Source organism: Choloepus didactylus, chromosome 5 (assembly GCF_015220235.1).
Source record: "Choloepus didactylus isolate mChoDid1 chromosome 5, mChoDid1.pri, whole genome shotgun sequence".
Taxonomy (NCBI): Eukaryota; Metazoa; Chordata; class Mammalia; order Pilosa; family Megalonychidae; genus Choloepus; species Choloepus didactylus.
Window position 1 is genome coordinate 51,844,598 of NC_051311.1, and position 24,338 is coordinate 51,868,935.

The following is a 24,338-nucleotide window of genomic DNA, read 5'->3' on the forward strand; positions in this document are numbered from 1 at the left end:
TTCTGGAATTTGACAGTGGTTGATGGTTGCAAAACTCTGTGAATATAATAAAAACCATTGAATTGTATACTTTAAATGGGTGAATTATATGTTATATGAATTATATCTCAATAAAATTGTGATAAAACCCACAATTTATGGCTTAAAGAACTCAACGTTATCATCTTCCACAATTTCTGTGGGGTAGCTTAGCTGCATGGTTCTGGCTCAGAGTCTCTCCTGAGGTTGCAGTTAAACTGTTGGCTGGGGCAGCAGTCATTTAAAGGCTTGGCTAGGGATGGAGGATCCACTTCCAAGATGGCTCACCCACATGCCTGACAAATTAATACTGGTGGTTGGCAGGAGGCCTTAGTTACCTGCCACGTGGATCTCTCCATAGGGCTGCTTGAGTGTCCTCCCAGCATAACAGTTGGCTTCCCCAGAGTGAAAAATTCAAGAGTAAACAAAGAGAAAGCTGCAATTGTTTTTATAACCTAGCCTTGTAAGTCACACTGTCATTTCTGTATTATCTGATTGATTGCACAGGTGTGCCCTATTCATTGTGGGAAGGGAATACACAAGGAAGCAAATATCAGGAGGCAAGACTCACTGGAGGTCATCTGGCTACCACATCAAGCCATCTTCACCAAGTTGATCCCCTCTCTGTGTTACTCCATGCCCACTCTTCTGCTCTCAGACCAGTGTTAGTGGAAAGTTTGCAGTCTGAAGTTTCTCATTTTAGCACCATCAAAGCAATGTCTGTACATTTATCTGTGAAGAAGGTTATGTTCCTTCTTTAAAGATAACTTCTTCACCTATACCTGCAAGTCCATCCTTTCCCAGTTCAGTTCTTCCTAGAGAAACTTGCTGTTACACAGATTCCATCTAGAGAAAACACCCATGCCTGCTCCCTACCTTGGCACTCCTCTGACTGACCACTTAACTAATGCTGCTTTTGACTCCCATGGCTCCTGTAGAATACACGTAGTTGCCATGGACTTTGGATGTTCCATCTGACTCACCCTCTTTTGTTTATATACTTTTAATTACTATGACTTAGCATAGCTGGCATCACTACCTTGTGTAGGTTTTGCGTCCCTCTCTGATTGGTGGGGCCAATTCATATAGCCTGATATCACACTAATGTGCCCTTTAACTTCAGCTTTGCATGCTTCCCAGATTTATTTTTTTGAAACTTTCACATATGATAGGATCTTCCAGTAAAACAACAACAATCAACAAGGAAAACCAATGAAACAATTCTCCTTGCTACCTAAATAATTCCTTTCCTTTTCTTTCTTTCCCTTTCTTTCTTTTTCCTTTCTTCTTTTTCTCTTGTCAATTTTCTAAAATGAATATTTGTCTTAGTTTCCTAGGGCTAGTATAACAAAGTATCACAAAGTTGGTGGCTTAAAACAACAGAAGTTTATTCTATGACAGTTCTGGAGACTAGAAGTCCAAAGGCAAGTCAAGGCCACATTCTCTCCAATGGTTCAATGGAAGAATCCTTCCTTGCCTCTTTGTAGCATCTGGTGGTGGCCAGAAATCCTTGGTGTTCCATGGCTTGTAGCTGTATAACTCCAGTTTCTGCCTCCTCTTCTCCCTGTCTGTCTCTGTCTCTTCTCCACTTCTTATAAGGACATCATCATATTGGATTAGAGGCCACCCTACTCCAATGTGATCTCATCTTAATACAACTAATTATATCTGCAATAACCATATTTCCAGATACTGAGATAATGGAGGTTAGGACTTCAACATGTCTTTTGATAATAGTAATCTATGCACAATGATTCTATTTCTTTACTATGGACACTTTGATTTCCAACCTTACCATTCTAAGAAAACTGCTGCTTTATCAAATAAGATGGAATAAAAGACTGAATAAAGGAGACTTTATTGACTTAGGGGCACTCTCTCATGACACAAGATTTAGCAACCTGACAAGGATGAGGGGATGGTGCAAACTTGATGCTACGGTGGCTCCTAGAATCCTGGAAAAGTGATGGTCCATGAAAAGCAAGGTTGGAATGCCTAAGTTGTCATGGCAGACAGTAGAGGAAAGGATTAAGTGGACATAATGGAATAGATGTATTATATTGGGCCAGAAGACCCAATAGAGGATTATTTCATATTGATAAACAGAGACCTGAAGCATCTTCATGGGCCCTGTTAGAGTGAGGGCAAATGAAGTCCTGATCAAGGTTGAGCTTACAGTGGGTCCTCTGGGTCTGTGGGCTCACCTTGTGGTCAGTCCCCAAATGTATAATTGGGATTGACATATTTGAACTAACCCTGACATTGCCTCCTTGCCCTGTCATAGTAGGGAAGGCCCAGTGGAAGCTTCTGAAATGCACTACCACCCCCACTACTCCTAGCCCTGGCCAATATAATATGTAGCTACAAAATAGCATTGTATCCCGGGAGGCAGAGAGGGTAGAGATTAGCGTTACTCTTAAATATCTAAATGATGAAGAAGTGTGATCCCTATCACATCTCTGTTTAATTTGTCAGCACAGACCCTGAAGCAACTAAATGGATCTTGGAGAATGACTACAGACTAAGTAGTAGCTCTGGTCACATCTGTTATGCCAGATATAGTATCTTAGCTAAAGTACATTAATACAACCTCAGGTACATAATTTGCTGTCATCGATTTGGTGAGTGCATCCTTTTATATCCCAATCAGTAAGAGGATCAGAAACAGTTCATATTCACATGGAATAGATAACAAGCATTTACAGTTTTCACAGGGCTATGTTGACTCTTCCATCCTCTCTTATAAGCTAGTTTGAAGAGAACCTGCACATTTTGAAATCCCATATATGGATCACAGTGATCCACTACATAAGGATATCATGTTGCTTAGGCAAAATGAGAAAAAGGAGGAGAGCATGCTAGAGGCTTTGGTAAGAAACGTACCCAGAATGAGAGATAAATCCTACCAAGATTCAGCAACCTGCCACTTACCTAAAGATTTTTTGGGTCTAGCTGTCAGCAGGGTGCTGAGACTTTCCCTTTCAAAGTAAAAGACAAGTCACTGCATCTTGCATCCTTTACTGGAAAAAAGGAAGCACAAAGCCTGTTAGGTCTCTTTTGGTTCTGGAGGAAACACATTCCACACCTAAGAATACTACTGCTGCTCATATATTACACAGAAGGCTGCCAGCTTTGAGGGAGATCAAGAGCAGGGAAGAGTTCTTCTGCTTGTGCCATACAATCTGGCTGGGCCTATAGTGTTGGAGGTATCTGTGAAGGGAATAGATGTCACATGGGATTTATCACAAGTGCTAACAGAAGAATCACATCGCAGATCCCTGGGATTTTGGAACAAGGTCAAGCCAACTGTGGTTAAAAATTACATTCCTTTTGTAAGACAACTCCTGACTTTCTGTTGGGCCCTGGTAAAGATACCAAATAACCATGGATTTGGAACTAGCCATCATGAGCTAGGTCCTGTTGGACACATCAACTCATGAAACCAGGCAGGTCCAGCATCAAGCCATCATAAGATGAAACTGGTATTTCTGGGATTGAGCACAAGCAGGACCAGAGTGTACAAGCAAGCTGCATGATGAGTAGCCAGGATATCCAGGTCACGTGCTACATTTGCACCAGCACCCATCCCCCACCCTATACCTATGGCCATAGGAGGGGGTCCCATATAACCAGCAATAATAATAAGAAAAAGACCAAGCTTGGGTTATGAATGAGTTAGCTCAGTATGTGGGTGCAAGTTAAAAATAGATGGTGGCTATATTACAGTGTCTTTCATGGAAGGCTTGAAAAACAAAGGTGAAGGAAAATCTTTCCAATGGGCAGAGATTTGAGATGTGCACCTGGCCATGCATTTTGTATGGAAGGAGAAGTGGCCCAAAGTTAGAACATATCTGGTCTCATCAGAAGTGACAAATGGCCTGGCTGGCAGCTCAGGGGACTAAAAGGGAAAAGACTGGAAAATCAGAGACAAAAATGTCTGTAGTAGAGGCATGTCGATGGACATATAGGAGTGAGCACAAAGTGGGAAGATGTTTGTATCATACATTAAATCCCACTAGTAAGCATCTATTACAGAAGACATACCAAATAGACAAAATAACTTGGTTAGTTCATGTTAGTCAGCCTTTGACAGAGGCCACTCTTCTTTTGCATGACGGATATATGAACAAAGTGGCCATGGTGGCAGAGATGGAGACTATGCATGAACTTAACAGCATGGACTGACTTTTACCAAAACAAATTTGCTGCTGCCACTTCTCAGTGTCCAATCATCCAGCCATACAGACCAAACACTAAGCTCTATTCATTAAGGAGACCAACAGGCTACTTGGCAGCAAGTAGACTCCACTGAGTCCTTTTTATCCTGGAAGGACCATGGGTTTGCTCTTACAGGAATAGACACTTATTCTGGGTATGCATTTGCCTTTCCTGCCCACAGGGCCTCAGGGAGCTTAAAGATTGCCTGATCCACAGACATGAAATCCTACATAAAATAGCATCTGAACAGAGGATTCTTTTTTAAGCAAAGGATGTGGGGTAGTGGGCCCGTGGACATGGGATCCACTGGTCATATCCACTTACTTCATTCCCCAGAAGCTACTGGATAAATTGTTGAAATGGCCTGTTAAAGATGCAGCTGAAGCACCAGACTGGAGGCAATATACTGCAATGAAGACACATTCTCCAGTACTTGCTTGGTATATGCAGTGAGTCAGAGAACTTAGTATGGTGTTGCATTTCCAGTGCGTTTGGAAATAAAGAGTAGAAACATGTGTGGCCCCACTTGCCATCATTCCCAATGACACAGTGGGCTTCCTGATGCCTACAGTTCTGGGCTGTGCATGGTTAGAGGTCCTGTTCCTCAAAAGGGATACACTCTTGCCTGAGGACAGAGCAAACATCCCATTGGGCTACAAGCTTTGGCTGCCATCAGGCACTTTGGACTCGGATATCAGAGACTAGCAGGTAAGAAAAGTAATGGCCGTCTTGTTACTAAACAAATGCAGGAGTTTCTGCCAGATGTGCACAAATGACCATCCTGAGACACTGGGTTTCAAAGGGGAAAAGTTTATTGCCAAGTGTGAAGCAAGGAGAACAGATGGCCTATGGGCCTAAAATCTGTCTCCCCAAACTGCAGTAACTCTAAGAGTTTTATAGTATCAAAATATGGGCAGAAATTTGATAAGCCAAGCCCTCAATCTTGAGGCTTGCCCCTATGAAACTTATTTCTATAATGGCAAAGCTAAGCCTATTTATAATTATGCCTAAGAGTCACCACCAGAGAAACTCTTTAGTTGCTCAGAGTTTAGTCTCTCTCTAAGCCAAACTCTGTAAATAAATTTACTATCCTCCCCGCTATTTGGTATTTGACTCCCAGGGGTGTAAGTCTCCCTGGCAACATGGGACGTGACTCCCAGGGATGAACCTGATCCTGGCATTGTGGGATCAACAATGCCTTCTTGACCAAAAAGAGGAAGATAAATGAAACAAAATAAAGTTTCAGCAGCTAAGTGATCTCAAATCAAGTCGAGAAGTCATTCTGGAGGTTACTCTTATGCAAGTTTCAGCCAGATATTGCAAATTGCCACAGTATGCCAAGCCCCAACCAATAGTATTCCTGAAAACCCTAAAGGACACCCTGAGCTCTATCTAAGACTCTTTATAAAAGTTTTACCTATTAAGTTTATTTTTTCAGAAAGTTAACATCTCCAGGTGGCTCCTATGCCAGATTAGCCCTGAAACCCAGAGGTACCAGTCTCTCCAAGAACATGAACCAGTTTCATGCCTCTGCTCCAAAAGATTGACACCCCTTTTCAGCATGAAGAAGTTATAATGGTCATTGCCCAGATATCCCTGAAGATTGAGAGCATGATCAAATGAGAGGGAGGAGGTATAACTGAGAAATTAGGATTTAACAAATGATCATGACTATGGAATCATTATATAGATATTTCCTCTTAGTTTCTAGTATATTACAATAGCTAGTAGGAAATACCTGAACTTGAACTGTAATCCAGTAGCCTTGATCTTTGATAATGATTGTGTACCTATATAGCCTTTGATAATGATTGCATACCTATATACCTATGTGTGTGATGTAAAAACCCTTGTGCCTGACACCCCCTTTATTCAGTGTACAGGTAGATGAGTAATAAAGGTATGCATGAAAAAAAATAGGCTGGGAATATGGGGGCAATACCCCTATGTAGACTATGGACAATAGTTAATAGTACTACTTTAATAATCTTTCATCAGTTGTAACAAATGTAACTACTGTTAAAAAAAATAGATTTACCAAAAAAAGTGCTATCATCAATTGTAATAAATTTTCCTCACCAATGCAAGTGTTGGTGGTGAGGTGGTGTATGGGAACCCTGTATTTTTTTCATGATTGTTCTGTAAAGCCACAACTTCTTTAATAAAAATTTTAAAAAAATAAGATGGGCAGGTTTTAGGATAATGAGTATAATGGCTGAGATGATGGAGTTAGAAATGATCTAATTATTGAGCATGCGCAGATTGAATACATGCTGAGTCACAGAACATAGGTAAGAAAATGGTAGCCTTAAATGATAATGCGCATGATTTTTAGTATTATCATGAGGTATAGGTCACTTCTAGGTTAAGGTTCAAGCTAGTGCACATGTGAGATGGGCCGATTTTGGTTAGATCTAGCTTTGTCTATTAAGACAGTTTAGGAATTGCTGTGGGTTAGTTCTGGGCTGACTCAGGTTCCTTCATTAATAAACATGATGGAGCTGTCCAGTTATCACAAGACTCTAAACTTGTAAAACAGGATAAGGGGGTACAACCTGGGCCAGTCACGAGTTAGCATGAAGCTTTTACAATCATAAGGTAAAGATAAAATCATTATCAAAGATTAAGGCATCTGGGTTACAGTTCAGTGAGTTTCAGTAGGTTCAGGTACTTACTTTTGGCTTTTCTACGACCTACGAGAAATTAAAAAGATATCTGTATAGTGATTCAGTAATTGTAATTGTTTAACTCAACTTCTCAGTTACAATCTTATCGGAGGTAACCGACTCTGGTCAGCTGGAAGAAGTGGGGCTGCTATTACACAATGGGGAGAGGATGTTTCCTGGGACTCCTTTGCCCATCTGTGACTGTGAATGGACAAGAGCAGCAACCCTGGCCTATGAAGGGAATAGAAACCAGGTGCACAGACCCATCAGGAATGAGGATTCAGGGTACCCAGGCAGTTAAGCCACCAAGACCAGATGAGGTGGTCTTATAATGAGGACCCACTGTGGCCTTGAGGTCTACAGTGGTGACAGAGGATTATAGTTCATCCCTCTTCTGAGTTTCCTTTTATGAAGGGAGGCCCCTCAGAGCCCTGAAGGAGCTGTTCTCTGAACATGGACAGAGAAATAGATCCACGTGATACAAATCCTAGACGATAGCAGACTAATGTGTTGCTCAGCTCTCCCTTCAAGCCAGGACTTGCTGTCCAGCTGTGAGAAATGTGTTTAATGTTTAACAGATAGCCTCCAGCTTTAACTCCTTCAGGAACAGAAGTCGAGCTGAAGTCACACACTTTCTCTGGTGGCCCCTGGCAATGACTGGTACAAAGGTCTAGCCATTTATGCTCTGAAGCTCCCCCTTGTCAGGTCTGCAATGCAATTTGACAGCTCCCATGGACCAATCCTGCTCCATCCCTTGTCTTTCACTAGTGTTATGCTCCAGAAAATCTTTTGTACCCCTAACTCTGGGTCAGTAGCTGCTCCCTGGAGAACCCAAGTGTGACAGCACATATTTTTAAATTTCCCCAAATGTCTTTTTTTCCCCTTCCCACATCCCTTAAAGCATTTATGGTTTCAAATTGAGAGGAATTTTCTCTCTCTGTTCCCAACCACTCTAGCCAAACTGGGCTCTTCATTCTCTAATCTCCTATATAATCATTGTAGCATTTAATCAACCATTTCCTTATATTTAAATGTTCTTTTCAAGCCTTTCCACACACAAGCTCTTTGAGTGCAGGGACTATTTTCTTAAGCTTACACATTTTCAGAATGATTAATGTGGTAAGAGCCACATAAAAGATACTCAATAAATATATTGAACTTAATTGATTTGGCAATGAACTTGGGAACTTGTCAGACCACAACTGAAGCCAAGTAGATGAAAAGACAAGTGTGAAGAACAGGAAATCAGATGGCACAGTGCTGCAGCTTTGTGAGCCCCATGTTTGAGTATTCTTCTTCTGAGAGGCACAATTTGTCTGCCACGGAATGAGAAGAATTCCTGCTAGTCATTTAGAAGAATTCCCATTAGTGATTTTGAAGAATTTTTCATTTGGTAACCATATTCTATTACTTAAAAAAAAAAAAAAAGATTTATTTCCTACCTGATAAATGCCCCATTTATTTTACTCGGGGGTAAAAGGTCTTGTCCACATGTCTAAAAGAGGGGAACAGAGTTGAAATCTTGGGATGCACACCTGTAACTTCTTGAGAAGATGAAGCAATGTCTGGGGCATCGCTGTCAGCGATTATAGGCAGGAAAGAAGGGGTCAAAAACATGTTCTTCAAAAAGCTTGTGAGAAGACAAAGAGGGCGAGTAATAATCACTGTTCTTTACGGGGACATGGTGATGTGGCATGAAGTGCTCACTGGTACTGGATTAGGCGGACCTCGATCTGGGACCCGGCGCCAGATTTTGGGAACCTCGGGTGGCATCCGGCTCTAGCTCGGTGGCGGTGCACCTTTGCCCAAGCTATTTCCTCAATTACATAGTGATGACGATATCTAAGTCGTGAGGTCTTGTGAATTCCACGAAACTTGGAAAATTGAAATACAGGGGGCAGAGCGCCCACTCGGAAGAAGCGCTCACTGGGCTCCTTTCTTTCCGGGGACGGATGGGGTGGAGAGCGAGAGGACTCCTTAAGAGGGCTCCCAAGACTCGCGTCATTCGCCACTTAGTATGACTTACAAAAACTAAACCAAAGCCCAGGCAATTTTTAGTTTCTCTTGTTTCCGAAGAAGCCTCGCGGCGACTAGCTGGGAAACCCCATCCTTGCCAAGCCTAGAACCGAGACTTTTCCGTGCTTATTCACTTTCCGCTTGCTTCCCATTCGGCGTTAGATTTCAAATCTGACATAAGGATTAGTCGGTGATATCTGGCTTCTCCACCCAAGAGCTGAGTAGGAAAACGAAACCTCTGGGTTTAGCTAACGGAAGGAGAGAGCGCGCGCTCGCTCTGGGCGCGCCGAGCGGAGCACCGCCCGCTCTCGCCCCCGCCCCCGGGACACTTGTAAGTTTCGATTCCGGCCAAGCTGAGTTCTGCGCACTCGGCTAGGCCAGGGCAGCGGAGCCGGCAGGGCAGTGCGCGATGGCGGACCCAGAGGTGTGCTGTTTCATCACCAAAATCCTGTGCGCTCATGGGGGCCGCATGGCCCTAGACCAGCTGCTCAAGAAAATCGTACTGTCCGAGACACAGCTCTGCGAGGTGCTGGAGGTGGCCGGGCCCGATCGCTTCGTGATGTTGGAGACTGGCGGCCCGGCCGAGGTCACCCGGTCGGTGCTGGCCACCACTCGAGCCCGGGTCTGCCGTCGCAAGTTCTGCAATAGACCCTGCGAAAACCTGCACCTCTGCAAGCTCCACCTGCTAGGCCGGTGCAACTATTCCCATTCGGATCGGTAAGTGCACAGAAAGAGGGAAGGCTACCCGCGGCTCTGCTGGGGGAAGATGGTCGGGGCTGCTGCTTCGGGAGGGGCGCCCCTCGCCGGGTTCCCGCACCCGATAGCCTCTTTCTCCAGTCTCTGACTTCTCTCCTCCCCTTGGAGAGTCTCTGCCCTGCCGACGCTTCTAATCCTTGCCGTTCCCTTCCCGCTGATGCCTCAAGACCTTTCCTCGAATATAGCTAACGCGACACTGCCCAGGTGGAGACAGCGTTTATCCACCTCCTGCCCCATTATCCGGATAAGAATAAAGTGCTGTCTGGGCAAGCCGATCCTGGTGAAGTTGGAGGCAGGCTTACGAATGAAGAAAAATGTCTCTGCTTTCTGGATTCTCTAGTCTTTCCCTTTCTGTTACCTTCGCCCCTAGACTTGTTGCGGTCTTCCCGGTACTACAGCCGCGCTCGGGAACCCCCATCGGTCTCCACCGTCGCGAGCGGCTCGTCTCTGCTCGGCCCTCTCCGATCTTAGCCGTCTCCCTTCCTCCCATTTTCACTTTTCTGAAATCTGGCGCTAGTCCACGCCACCTGGCCGGAATGGCCCTCCTCTAGATTACCTGTGATAAAGTGCCCCCGAGCACTTTCCCTTTGGCCTGTCTGCAGTGGCCCGCACGGTTGACCACCCCTCTAGGGACAACTGCCTTAAAATGGTCTTTTGAAATAGCTCAACTTCCTTCTCAGGCGCTGCTTCTGTGTCTCCACCTGCTCTTTTCTACTTTCTCAATATAGGTGTGTCCCAAGGTTTGGGTTAAGCCTTTTGATTTGATTGTCTTGCAAGTTTCCCACTAAAAGAGCTCACTCCATTGATTCAGCTACCTGGGCTACAAAGATGGCTTCCCAGTATGCACCCCCTGCTCAGGCCTGCCTACTGAGTTCAGGTTCTTCATCTCTCAGTGCCTCCGGAACAGCTGAACTGCCTATACTTGGTCAAACTCACGGTCTTTCCCCCAGGCAGGGTCTTTGATACTCCCTTTCACCTTTTCTTCATCTTCTTCCTCCTTCACAATTTATTAAATTCCAAGCGCTTTCTGTGAAGTCTCCCATACCTATCTCCTGCCCAGTTCCTCTTTCCCATCTCACTTCCTAATGCATGCGTTGTTGATAAATAGATGGTTCTTTCTAGCCGCAGTGGTTTCCTCCATCGAATCTGCCCCTCTTTACTTTTGTACATGATATGTACTTGCTATGGCACCTTTTACACTATTGCCCTCCTTAAAAACATTAAGTGGTGACCCAGTGTCTAAAATGGTGGCCATCAAACTGTTTGATCACATACTTCCTGTTAGCAAAAAACTTTAGATCACTCACCTGATATACGTGCAGTATGAATATACAGAAGATACATGTTTTAAATGGATGACATAAATGAGAAAATATTTTTTAAATGTATTTGTTTAGAGCAAAAAGCCTTTTTGCTCAGTCTAAAATTTAAAAATGTGCTTGAATATAATTTTTTATTTTAAAACTATTTATTTAGTACCTTGTGAGGCAACAATTTGAATGTCTGTGTCTGAGTTCCTGGAAGTTATGTGTATAGAGGAAGTCACCTGAGTCAGGGACAGAAGAAACCACTGAGGAGAGAAGGAAAGAGGGCAGGGGATAGAAAAGAAAGAACATTCTAGCACAATACTGAATAGCAATAGGGTTAGATTTTCATAACTTTTTTCTGTTCTTAAGGTGAATGATGAGAAATTACCAACTAATGGTGGCTTTCAGTTTTAAATACATGTGCTTTTATCTTTTGACTTTTTATTATGGATATTTTCAATGTACAAAAGTAGAGAGAAGAGTATGCTGAAGCCCCTGGTACTCATCCTTTGACTTCAAAAGTTTTCAAAATATGGCCAATCTTGTTTCATTTATCCTGTCCTTCCATCCCTGCTCTTAACTCCAGTGAATTATTTTAAAGCTAATCCCAGACATCATTTCATTCACAAATATGTTAGTAAGTAGCACTAAAAGATAAGGGCTATATTTTATTAACATAACTGCAGTCCAATTATCATTTCTGTAAGGTTACAATAATTCCTTAATGTCATCTAATATCCAGTTGGTGTTAAAATTTTCCTGATTGTTTCATAAATCTGCCTTGCATTTTCAGGGGAGAAAAATCCTACACAGACATAATCCTTAATTGTTTCAATGTATACCCACAACAATATGTTTAGAAACTTTGTTTCAATATGGACCCACATGATATATTTAGAAACTTTGGTTTTATTAATTTTATTATGGTATTTTTTTTGCCTCTTTTGAAACATCAAACCCATTTTTAACTCATAAATTAGGCTGTTAATCTGAAATTATAATTTCAGGGTATGTATTATAGGGATTATTTGATCTGTGCAAGTTTGACTGCACACTCCAGAGATTCATTAAAGTTATTTTTTTTAGTGGGGTAATAAAATCTTATTTCTTATATATATAGGCCTGGTCATATTCAGTTTTGAATTTGGGGATTACACTTTTTTAATCCATTAGTATACATTGAATTTATTGAATTCTCATAATGATCACTACTGGAAGAATTTGTGTTTTTTTTGGTCCTCAGAGCCTAGAAAAATGTTTTTATCCCAAGCATATCTTTAAATATTTTCCCCCCTCTCAGCAACTTAATAAAACTTCTTGTTACAAACTTGACATGGGCAATTGAAAGGACTTTCTTTGTGAATTGCTGGTTAATGGAATCTGTTGACCTATTGATATCCAAGTTGAAATTGCCTTTCAGTTCAGGAAAATTTTCTCTATTTACCTGGTGACAGTTTGCGTTTTGCTGGACTTAAAAAATTTTCTCTGTAGTGCTATTATTTAGAGGTGGGCTTTCTATTATCTATTCTGTACTTCCTGCTTTTAGCTCTATATTTTAATTGAGACTAGGACTTACTTCAGTGTTGGATAATTATTTGTTTTGCTGGATAAATTCTGATATTTCTATTTGCTTTGCTGAAGTATATGCTCCCACACTGAGTTCTAATCCCAGTTTTGACACAAACATCATCTCCCATTTATTGAACAAATAACTGTGTACCAAACACTATGATAAACACTTCAGAGATGGTATAAAAGTTAATCTTTACCATAGCTTCCAAAGTAGGTATCATAAGCTCCATTTTAATGTAAAGAAATACAGGCGCAGCGATATTTAGAAATTTGTTAAAGGTCATGTAGCTAGTAGCTGGCAGAGTCGGTGTTTGAACCTAGATCTGGATAACTTCTTAACCAATACTTGCCTTGTCAAGTAGCTGTATGAAGTATGATGTTTCATTAATTTATTTTTTGCAAACACGATTTCTTTTAAACTTTTTAAAGCATACTGTCTGAGTGTTTTCATCTTGCTTTGTGGTTTCTGCCAATGTGGGTGTTTCCTCTGGGCTCTTTCCTGTTTGTATGCCTTTCCCTTTTGGTTAATTGAAACTTTGGGTGGGGGTGGGTAGGTGGGAAGCCTTAACTTTTTCATAAATTGAAAAAAAAAATCCCAAAGCACATAGAATAATATAACAAACATCAGAACACTCATCTCCCAGATTAAATAAATATTTATAATGTTCGTTTTTGCTTATCTTTTAAAATAAAATTAAACAATCATAACAAGCTTAAGATCTGTTTTTCTTTTTTTTTTTTTTCCCCTCTTCCCCAGTTCCATTCTCCTCCTACCCAGGAGCAACCTCAGTCATGCTTTTGGTGTGCATCCTGCCCATCCATGTTTTTATATCTTCCTCACATTTATATTTGTACCTATATACAAAATGTAGTATTGTTTTCTGTGTTTTACAATTTTTACTCAACATCATGTTTCTGAGATCTGTTCATGTTGGTTCTTAAAGATCTAGTTCATTCATTTTAAGAGCTGTATAGTATTCCATCATATGACTTATATAAAAAACTTATTTATTTATCTATTCCCATAATAATGTACATTTGGGTTATTTTCCAGTTTTTGCTACAACAAACTATGCTGTCAAGAATATACATACCAGTGCTTCTTGGTGCTCATGGCAAGAGCCTCTCCAGAGTAGATAATTAGAAGTGGAATTGTTGGGTTGGATGGTTGCACTGCTTCAACATTACCAGATTCCAACAAATTAGTCTTAAAGGTGGTTTTACTAACTTACACTTTTATGTATGATAGTCCCAGTTTCCCCATTTATGGCCACCCAACACTTCATATTATCAGACTTGTGTGTGCATAAACCAGCTTAAGAAATACAATGTACAGTTAAATCCTCCTGCATTCACTTCCTCGATCATCTCCCTCTTCCTAGAGATGGTAACTGGAGATAAATACTGTTCTGTATTTGGTGTTTATTTTTAACATATATTTGTTTAGTATTTTACAACGTGTGTATTTTTTTAAACAATATTTAGGATTGTTTTGCATGTTTTCAAAATTGCAACTCTATCGATCTCAATACTGAATATGTTCTGCGACCTTTATTTGTTCACCATGATGTTTCTGAGACTCATTCCTAATGTACAGAGCCCTGTTTCTCTACCACCTTGAGATGTGGGAAAGGGCCTACTTCTGGCCCTCTTGCACTTTTATCTCTACTTACTGGAAGAAGAGTCCGTGGAGCCAAGGAAATGTGCCTATCTGGGGCCCGTGGCTCCCACCCCACTTCTAGACCATTTTTGGATTCTTGGGACCCTGGAATTCTAACGCCCACTTTCAAGACCCGTGTGAATTCCTTTTCTGGGTCTTCCTAAGTGTGGAAGGAATTTAGATGTGCAGGCTGGCCTGTCCACTGCCTCTCTGTGAGGCTATTAGCAGTGTGGGACAGAGCCAGGGGTGAAAAGAGAAGTGTAGGTGAGGGTTGGGAGCCAGGGCTGGCTTTCCCCACTCTCATAGAACTCTGAGGAGTCCGGGAATTCTAAATTCAAACTTGGCCTTCCAGGTGATTATGAAAGTTTATTTGACAAGATAGGAGGGTAGAACATATTTTATTTAACTATTTGTTGGCTTGATTTATAACTTTTAAATATTTAGGCATATGGTATGTGGGCCTCCATTTTATAGGATTGCCTGGGCCCCACAAATTTCTTTTGTATGAACATATATGATGTATATATCAGTTTTCCTATTATTAAAAATTTATTGGGATTTGCTCTATAGCTGCTCGTTGAATTGTGCCTTGAAGGTCTTCACCTTTCTGTATATACCTTGTGTTGCATAATAAGGAAAGAACTGAAACTGTGGAACTGTAACCCCTAACAATTTTTGAAGTTACCTATATGACTGCTTGTTGAGCTGTACATCGAGAGATGACACCTTTCTGTATGTACGTTATATTTTACAGCAATGGAAATGGCTGAAGTCGTGGAACTGTGACCCATGACATTCCTTAAAATTTGCTCCCTACTTGTGAAATCGTAGTTACCACTGTTACGTGTATATGTTAAAGTTCACAATAAAAAGAAAATCAAACAAACAAAAAAGATTTAGATTTTTTTTCATCTTTTGCTATTACAAACAATGATGCTCTGGACATTTTTGTATATGTCTCCTTGTTTCCCTAGGGTATTTAGTAGTAGAATTCCCATACTTATCTCAAGTTTTACCAGATAATACCACATTGTTTTCCAGAGTATACTAAGTAATACTCCCACCAGAAGAGTATGAGAATTCTCTTGCTTCATATCTTTGCCAATTGGCATCATCAGACTTTTACAATTTGTGCTAATTCAAGGGATATGAAATTGTATCTCATTGTGATTTTAATTCTTGTTGTATTCTAGGTCTCTCTTCCCTTTTAGTCATATTGCTTGTTGTTGATGATGGTCTTACTTGGTGTCTAGTTATTAGTAATTGCTTCTTATTTGCATTTTACTTTTTTTGTCAGCTTAGTGACACACACACACACACACATATTTGTAATAGCCTTTTTAAAAAACATTTCAATAATTTTAATGTATACAACTCAGTAGCATTAAGTACATTTACAATGTTGTGCGATCATTGCCACTGTCTAGTTTCAGAACATTTTCTTCATCCCAAAAAGAAACCCACACCCATCAGCAGTCATCCTCATTCCCCTCTTCCCCCTGCTCCTGGCAGCCAATAATCTGCTTTCTGTCGAATCATACAATATGTGGCCTTTTGAGTCCGGCTTCTTTCACTTAGCATGATTCCAAGGTTTGCATTTTACTTTTGCATGTTACATTTTGTTTGTGTGGGTGTATTTACCCAGGAGGAGTCTTCCTGGAAGTTCATTCTGTTACTAATTGTGTACTGTCCATGGAGTCACGTTGTCAGGCTGAAGGCCTCAGAGATGTTATTTTCTGGGATGACATAGCACAGAAGGGTGTGCCCTGTAAAAATCATTTGGGAATTTTTGCTTCTTTTCAAATTTGCTCATTTTTATTTCAACTTGGGCAAATTTAACCTTTAATTTCTGCAGTTTGCTTCAGATATTGGTAAATCTAAAAACTTGTCATTATAAGTGATACTGTGAACCATGATAAAATCTTAAATAGTGACAAATGGGCGTCTGATAACAAAATATTTTCTACTTTTTACATAGTCTGGAGATACCAAAATTAAACATTGAAAATAAGTGTAGATCTGTTTTCCTTCCATAAAATAGTTCTGATTTGCTTACTGCTCCTGCCACATTTACTTTTCAACAGGTGCCTGTGATCTTTACCAATGGGCTACATCAAAAGACACTTTGGTCCCAAAGTGGGGGTGGAAAGGGAGTGAAATAATCCAGAAGGATCTTAGACTTCAGGCCCAGTGAGAAATCACTTTATCCAAGTTGGATCAGGGGAGCTGTACTCAGGTTGGAAGTTGAGAGTAGAAACCCATTTCATGGTTTTCTTAGATCTTTCCCATACAGAGAAAAGATTTTAATACAAGTCAGACCAACTTAGGGCATTGGGTTAAGAGAGGTTGTCTAGGCCAGTAGTTTGTATTGATCCCTCACTTCTGTCAGTAGAGAACATTTTGAGCATGTAATCCTAATATGTGTATATTTACTTATACATTATGTAAAGTACAATTCTAAAGTTTTATATTAATTATTAAATAAGACTTTATTTTTTACTTCTTAGATTAAGAAATAAATATAAAGAGAAGTTCTAATATTTCTTCCACACCCTAATGGATCTCTTGGGCAGCCCCTGGGGTATAGGTACCCAGCTTTGGAGCAGTTTTCAAACTTCAGTGCATGTTTGAAGTGTGGGAGCTTAAAACACAGATTCCCAAGTCACACATCAGAAATTCTGGTTCACAAGGTGTGGGTTGGGGTCTGGGAATCTGCATGATAACCATCACACTAAAGGATTCTTTTGCAAGGGTCCAGGAACTACACTTTCAGAACTAGTACCTGGAGGTATGCTTCCTGGCATAGTGCTAATGCAAGGTATAAACAGCTTCAATTTGAGGGAGTAAAAGAGAAAAGGATTCTTTACTACAGAGTGAACAAAGATTTTTTTTTAAATGGCATTGCTTTCTCATTGGTCAGGGTGACTTGTTGGTTTCTGTATATGATAGACCTACAAGCCATAGGAACCCTTTGGCATTCTAGTAACCCGATGGACAAACATTTATTGGGCATGTGCTTGGTGTTGCAAATAGTAGACTATTCTAGAGGCTTCTACCCCTTCCTTTGTCCTAAGGGATCTTAAAGTATCCCTCAAATACTGTTAACCAGTTAATTTGTCTTCGTCTCTGGTTTATTTCAATATTCTTCTTAACTTCCAAAGAGATTTGTGTTGGGAAATATGACTAGGGTTGAAGGGTCATCTGAGAGGGGAGGAGGTTTGTGTGACCTACTTTGTCAGCATCATCAAGATTTTGGCAATACCTTCCTCACCTCCTACTCTTTACTCTCTTTACTTCCTAGGTTTTTTCTCAGCCCTGATATGGATTTAGGACTTTGGTTCCCAAACTTTGCTGCACATTGGAATCATTTAAAATACTGATGCCTGGCTCCCAGCCCCAGACATTCTAATTTAATTGGTTTGGGGTGTGACTTGGGCATCAAGATTTTTTAAAAATCACTAGGTGATTCTAATGTTGAGCAAAGTTTGGGGAATCCTATTACCTTAGGGAGCTGGACTAGAGAAATAGATCAAGACTGGGGAGATGGTCCACAATAACAGAGAGATGATTTTTGGTGCTGATTGCTCCATTCCTGGTACAACAATAAAATAAGCACAGATCCTTGGCTTCCTCCTATCTCCATCCTCAACCGGCCTGGTCCCATTAGGTTGCCCTCTGCTGCCCAGAGTCTTGGAGCCTACTGGGGTATATTCCTCTCCTAGGTTGAGGCCTGCAGCCATCTGCAGCTGGGGCTCACCCATGTTGCAACAGTCAGTTGGGGTTCTCTGCCTTTTGCCTAGTGAGTTCTGAGTAATACAGTTGTGGGTAAAGCAAGCCCATTTCTTCAGCTCCACCTTTTCTCTTTCCTGACATTGTTGCTAACCTGCTCATGTGCTTTCTACTGGCCTACTCTCTTTCTCCCCCTTCATACTAGAAGTTTCAGATTCACTGAACCCCCTACTCCCGCCTCCTAGAAACATGGCTATTTTTTCCTGAATATCAGAAGTACAAACACATAAAGAATATGAGACTCATGGCTTAAAATTAATATGTTATTAGGGCTGTTTTTGATTGATGATATTTTATTCTTTAGATTGATGTTCTCTAGATTTCATCTTTCACACATCCATGTTGCTTTCTTATCTGACTTATAGCATGGTGCGCTCTTTCTTGTTTTCTGTAGAAATCAATTTTTTGTTTTTATCAACCCCTATAAGGTGTTGGCTCACAGAGGGGTGAGGGGAAGACTGGAAAAGGGTATTTCTATATAAAATGCTGTCGAAAAACAAAGCTTTCCTTTGGGACAGTCATGTTCTCTTACCTCTTGTCTGGCTGTTGAGCCAAGGGCTGGCCTGTGTTTACCGACTTGTAAAGTGCAAGAACTCAGGGGTAAGCGTCTAGTTCAGGAATCTAACCTATAATCTAATCTGACCGGTGCAATCACCTGTTCTCAGCCCTGACTGCACATTCGAATCATCTGGGGTTCCACCCAGTCACATTAAATCAGTTTAAGGGCGGAGCCCCGACATAGCTATTTATAAGTACTCCCCAGTTGGTTACTTTGTGTAGCTGGGGAGGCAAATCACTGTGCAGCCAGCTGTTTAGACTTCACCAGTTACGGGGGAGAAAATTGGTTGCCAGCACTGAAATAATATTTTGTTCTCTAGCCAGAAGAGAAAAGGGAAAATGTCATTTGTTTTTAGGCTTTTGGCTTGGAATTCCCTAAAAAGAGACAATTCTGCATCTTTCAAGGCCATCTTTGCTCTTTTTTTAAGGTTACCATGTTCCTTCCTTACTCCATGCCGTTTCAAGTTTATGTGCTCCAAGTGCAGGCAGCATTCTGCAAATGCATGTTTTTCCCTGGGAAATTCATACTGGTTTGTAGGTGAGCTCCTTTCTGCATCAGGAGGTAGGGAGTTACTGCTGTAGGACCCACTGTCCTTTTTATGAAGAGGCCTTGCTTCTCCAAATGTGCTCCTTGGACCAGTGTCATTGGCGTCAACTGGAGTCTGTTAGAAATGCAAATGCTGGCCCCACACTCCAGATTTCCTGATTCAGAAATTCTGGGAGTGGAGCCCAGCAGTCTGTATTCTAACAAACTTTCCAGGTGATTCTGGTGCCCATCGAAGCTTGAGAATCACCCAGTAGGTCTGGGGTGGGGTCCAAGAACTTGCATTTTGTACAACCTCCCAGGTGTTACTGATGCTGCTCGTTTGGGGACTGCACTTTGAGGACAACTGGCCTAGAGAGGTTGGAGAGGCCTTGGGAAACAGTCACACTATTTCTGGATTAAGGCAGTTTGTCAACATTAGGGGCCTGGAGCTGGGACAGAGTGATCAGAGGAAGGTGGGAAGAAAGCTTCTGCCACCTGAAACCTAAACATGACCTTCATCAGTTCTAACCGTGACCTACGCTGCTGAGCTTGTCTCCTCAGTGCTAATCGTAACAAATAGATTCTGTCATTTATTGTATCCCTATTACACCCTTTATGTGATTTATACACATTGTCTCTCCTTGCCTCTCAGTTTTCCGTTTAGTAGGGAACAGTGGTTAAATAATCCAGAACAGTGCATTATTTTTTTTTTGGCTTGGAAAAGTTTCAGGTCTATCTGTTTTTGTTTGTTTTTCTAGATTGTGGTTTTTTCTTTCTTTCTTTCTTTCTTTTTTTTTTTTTTTTTTTTTGAGATTTGGGTTTAATTTTTGGATCTTCCTTTCATCTGAGTTACCTTTGATTTTGATTTCTTGCTTCATTGAGGCTCAGTTTCCCAAAGGGAAAAGTAAACTGCTACATAATAGGGTTATTATGACAAATTAAATAACAAACTTAAAGTTCCTGCCACTTAGTAAATATGTAATAAATGCTTGTTTTTGTACTTCCATTCATACTTAGTCCCATGTAGAAGATGATCACAGCCCTTGTGGCTGATCAATGTGCTGAAATTAGGAACAAGATAAAGCCTTTAAGTAGTTGGGGAGAAGTCTCGGGAATGTGGGGAAACAGAGCAGAGCCTCCCAGAGAAGGGGCTGCTGGTCAGAAACTAGCATAGAAATAGAAGTTGCAGATTAAAGCTGGGTTCAAGGTGCGTATCATAGAATCCAGAGAAACACAGGTTGGAAAAAGCTAGAGGGTCATGATTCTTGGGTACAGGGAGTTTGGCTGACGGCTGCTGAGGTTTGCCTGAGTATGGAGATGGGAAATTAGAGGTAAAACTGGAGAAGGCAGCATCAAGGATCCAGGCCAGCACAGTGAATGCTGGCTGGGACTCTTCCCTGGGCATTCGTGTCTTGGGTACGCTTGGAAAAGCCTGGACACGCGGGTTTCCCAGACAGAAGGAAGTTAGTCATTTAGAGGAAGTGTTCACTCCAGGGGCCTCAGAAGTGCCACACTCTTCCTGGGTGAGGACAGGGCAGATGTAACTAGTCTTGCATTTTGCTGTAACCTGGAGAGGCGCTGGGTACTCCTCTGCAACCCTTATTTGGCGGAGGAGAGCTGCCTCAGGCTTGGCTTGGTGTTTAGCATGGCTGGACTAGAGCTAAAGAGAAAGTAAAAATTATTAATGCCTTCCGATAACAATTGTCACATAGTTCAGAAGTGGAGGGCAGAGTCTGCCTATTGGTGAGTTGTTTCAGTGAAGTCAATTTTCAGCTTGATATCAAGAAAAATATTAATAGCAATCACTGGCCAAATTAATGGAATAGGATATCCTATGAGGTAGCAAGGTGCACACCTGGTAAAGCTATAATGGAGGACATTTCTGTTTTGGGCAGGAGGTTGGTGATTACCTTTAGAAGGCCCTTCCAACTGTTGGAGTCACTTCAGCCCCCCTCCTGTGAGGGTGAGGGCAGGACGATAAGGTGGAGACCTAGCCAAGCTTGTGAAGGTTCTGGGTGGTGGGAGCTGGTGGAGAGCAGTTATCTGGAACCACAGTGCAAAACTCAAAGGCATGCCAGGGAGCTGAGGTCAGTCTTATCAAGGAGGGCCAGAAACAGACACTCAAAGTCTGGGACACCCGGTGGAGAAAGCAAGGAGGGGGCTTGCCTGGGAAAGTAGTTAGGATTGGGGCCATCACCAGTACCTGACCATTTGCCATTGACTTCTTGCTGAAGCAAGGAATGTGGGAGGGCTGGCTAAGTTTCAAGGGCTTGAGCTGTGGGTGACACAGCTGTGGGTGATACTGTGATTATTTTAACGAAGCTCCACAGCTAGATCTGAAGGCATTTCCAGAGAATTTCAGAAATATTTTACAGGCTGGCAGCAATGTTTAAATAAGTGACTTTATAAGATTAATTCTTAGAGAATAATTTTTACCTGGATTGTTTATATTTTCTTGAAAATATTATCAATTTCAGTGAGACAATTTTGCAAGGCGTTTGCATTTCTGTTTACCAATAACATACAACTAAAAAATAATAGTGGTGACAGATACTATCTGATATTTGCAAAATTAAAGAGAATTATTAAAAGAAAAAATTTAAATCTTAGTAGGAAAAACAGAACAAGACTTGAATAAATGAAGAGATATTTCTTGTTAGAATCAGAATATTGAATGTTAAGATGACATACTTAATATCCAATCTAATTTATAGAGTTAACATGAATTAAATTCCCAATATGATATTTTATAGAAATGAACAAGATTTCTATAGAGAATATAATAGTTCAGTCTTTTGAAAAGGAATGAGCCAACTATATGCTAAATTACTCTGTTAATATTTAAAATCTGCTGAAAATGACATTTAAATTATGTGGCATTGGATTCAAAGTAGAACAGTAGATTGATAAAACACGATAGGAATTCCAGTAGTTCTAAACTTGTTAAAAGGTTAATATCCAGTAGTCCAGGATGACAAAATAAGAAAGGAATCATACTTAGTAGATGTTAATGAGAAGAGTTGACATAAAACATTTTATGTCCCCCTCTAACATTATTTGTCATTATAAGCTTCGGATATTTTAAAGAATTAAAGTAGGAAATATCTCTTTTAAAAGTGAAGCAAATTGGTATATTATAGTTACCTAGCTATGGGGAAGGAATGAATTTTGCAAGCATTAAAACAATTGGCTAAATTATGAATGGCTAATAGGAAGGACCTGATCATATTAAAAATTCAGCAACAACAGCCTAAATACATCCTTGATAAAAATGAAAAAAAAGCAAAAATACTTGAAATGAAAAAGACTAGTAAAGATTAATATTAAAAAATATAAAGAACAATTACAAATCTGTCAGTCAGTATACATTGTCCATTAGATAAACAGTTAAAGGATATGAACAAGCAGTATAAATGAAAGGACACACAAACATCAAGCCAAAACTTGGGACGATTTCAGTCTTGCTAACAATTAAAGTACAAATTAATAAAAGCATAAGTCTGTTTCATACCTATCAAAAGTCGCAAAAGTGATAAACCTCAGTGTTAAAGTGCTTGTGGGAAGACAGACACACAGATTCCTGGTATGTTTTCTGGAGAGCAGTAGATCAAAGGGATACACAGGCTACCAAGAAAATTATTGTACCCTTTGAGGCAATAGTTTCAAAAGTAGAAATCCCTGGAAAGTAATATAAAACAAGAGAGTTATTTGTACGAAGGTAATTGGGCCATACCGTTGATAGAGAATATCTGGCTATAACTACTAAATAGATGCCTGACAACTGGATATAATGGTTGTGCTAACTGTTGTCAAACCATTATATCTTATCATATTAATAACTATTAAAGCCATAAAGCTGAGAATTTTGACAAGCTCCCAGGGGATACTGATGCTACCGGTTCTCCCACCACACTTAGAATAGCAAAGATCTGAATCTCCATTTTCCAATATGCTGGGTACTAATCATGTGTGGCTATTTAAGTTTAAACTAATTAAAATAAAATAACAAAATTCATTCCCTAAGTCTCACTAGCTATAGTTCAAATGTTCAGTAGTCATAGGTGGCTAGTGGCTTACATACTGGAAAACACAGATTACAGAACATTTCCATCATCACAGAGAGTTCTACTGGACAGTGTTGATCTAAATCATTAACGTGTTAAATTGAAGGGGAATTTCGTTTCTTTTTCTGTAGAGACAAAGCTTATACAATTAAGAGCTTGTTCCATTCCTTTGTATAGGTATACAGTGGTATGTAAAATGTAGAGGAGATTTAACAGTGAAAATTTTCACATAATTAAAATGTTTGATAAAGAGAATTATCTTTTCCCATTGACTTTTATTGTCAGTTCATAGATGTGTTAGCTTAATTATCTTTGTTTCTTAGGTAGTCATTTCTAATAAATCTGCCAATTTTTCCCTCTTCTCATTTTTCTGAGCGATACCCAAACTATAACTTATGTATATTAGGGGAGTACTGTTTAAAGAACTACCACAATAATTATTCAAAAGGCAGATATGTCTGTGTGAATGTGTTTAATTTGTGAAGAAAATTCTCATCCCCATCCCAACCAGGTATTCTGTAAGTTTAACTTTATACATTCTTTAAGCGGACTGGTCTGTATTAGTCACCAAGGGGCTTGGGCATTGATCTTCTCTGACAAAGTTCCACAGGTGATTTCTTTTTCTTTACTTCTATGAAATGAAAACACTGATGATTGTCATGTTTTCTTCTAGGAATTTATGCAAATATTCTCATGACATTCTCTCAGAAGAAAACTTCAGAATCCTGAAAAGTCATGAGCTCTCTGGACTTAACCAAGAGGAATTAGGTGTGCTCCTCATCCAAAGTGACCCTTTTTTTATGCCTGAGGTAAGTTATGATTCCTCAGTTGAAAAGGTGGGCAAATGTTATTTCTGGTGTTCTGTCATGGACATGTTAGAAAAAATGAAGGTTACACCAGGTCTCTGCAGGCAGTGTTCAAGGCTGTTGCAGAATATCCTGAGAAATTCCAGCAATTTCCCTCCTATTTGAGGTTTTATAAGAATTTGAGCCTGGAATGCCTCCTCTGCTAGGCTGCTAAGGAACTCTGTGTGAGGAATTACGATCTGAAGATGTAATAGTAGTAGGACTAATTGATGCTTTGCATTGGGGGCAGTCTTCTGAAAGAGGTGGACTTTGAGGCGAGGTTTGGAAGATGACAGGATATATTGGTGAGAGTACAGGCTAAGCTGTGGTAACAAAGAGACCC

General features: G+C 40.5%; 1 protein-coding gene across 1 annotated transcript in view; it reads left to right on the top strand.

Annotated features, from left to right (window-relative positions):
- The first annotated feature begins 8,925 nt into the window (after positions 1–8,925).
- Positions 8,926–24,338, top strand: part of ZC3HAV1 (zinc finger CCCH-type containing, antiviral 1) — a 54,998-nt gene continuing 39,585 nt past the window's right edge. Inside the window, exons 1-2 of the mRNA XM_037836062.1 lie at positions 8,926–9,635; positions 23,824–23,959. Of these exons, the coding sequence (XP_037691990.1) occupies positions 9,328–9,635; positions 23,824–23,959 (444 nt within the window). The 5' untranslated portion in view covers positions 8,926–9,327. The remainder of the gene's footprint in view (positions 9,636–23,823; positions 23,960–24,338) is intronic.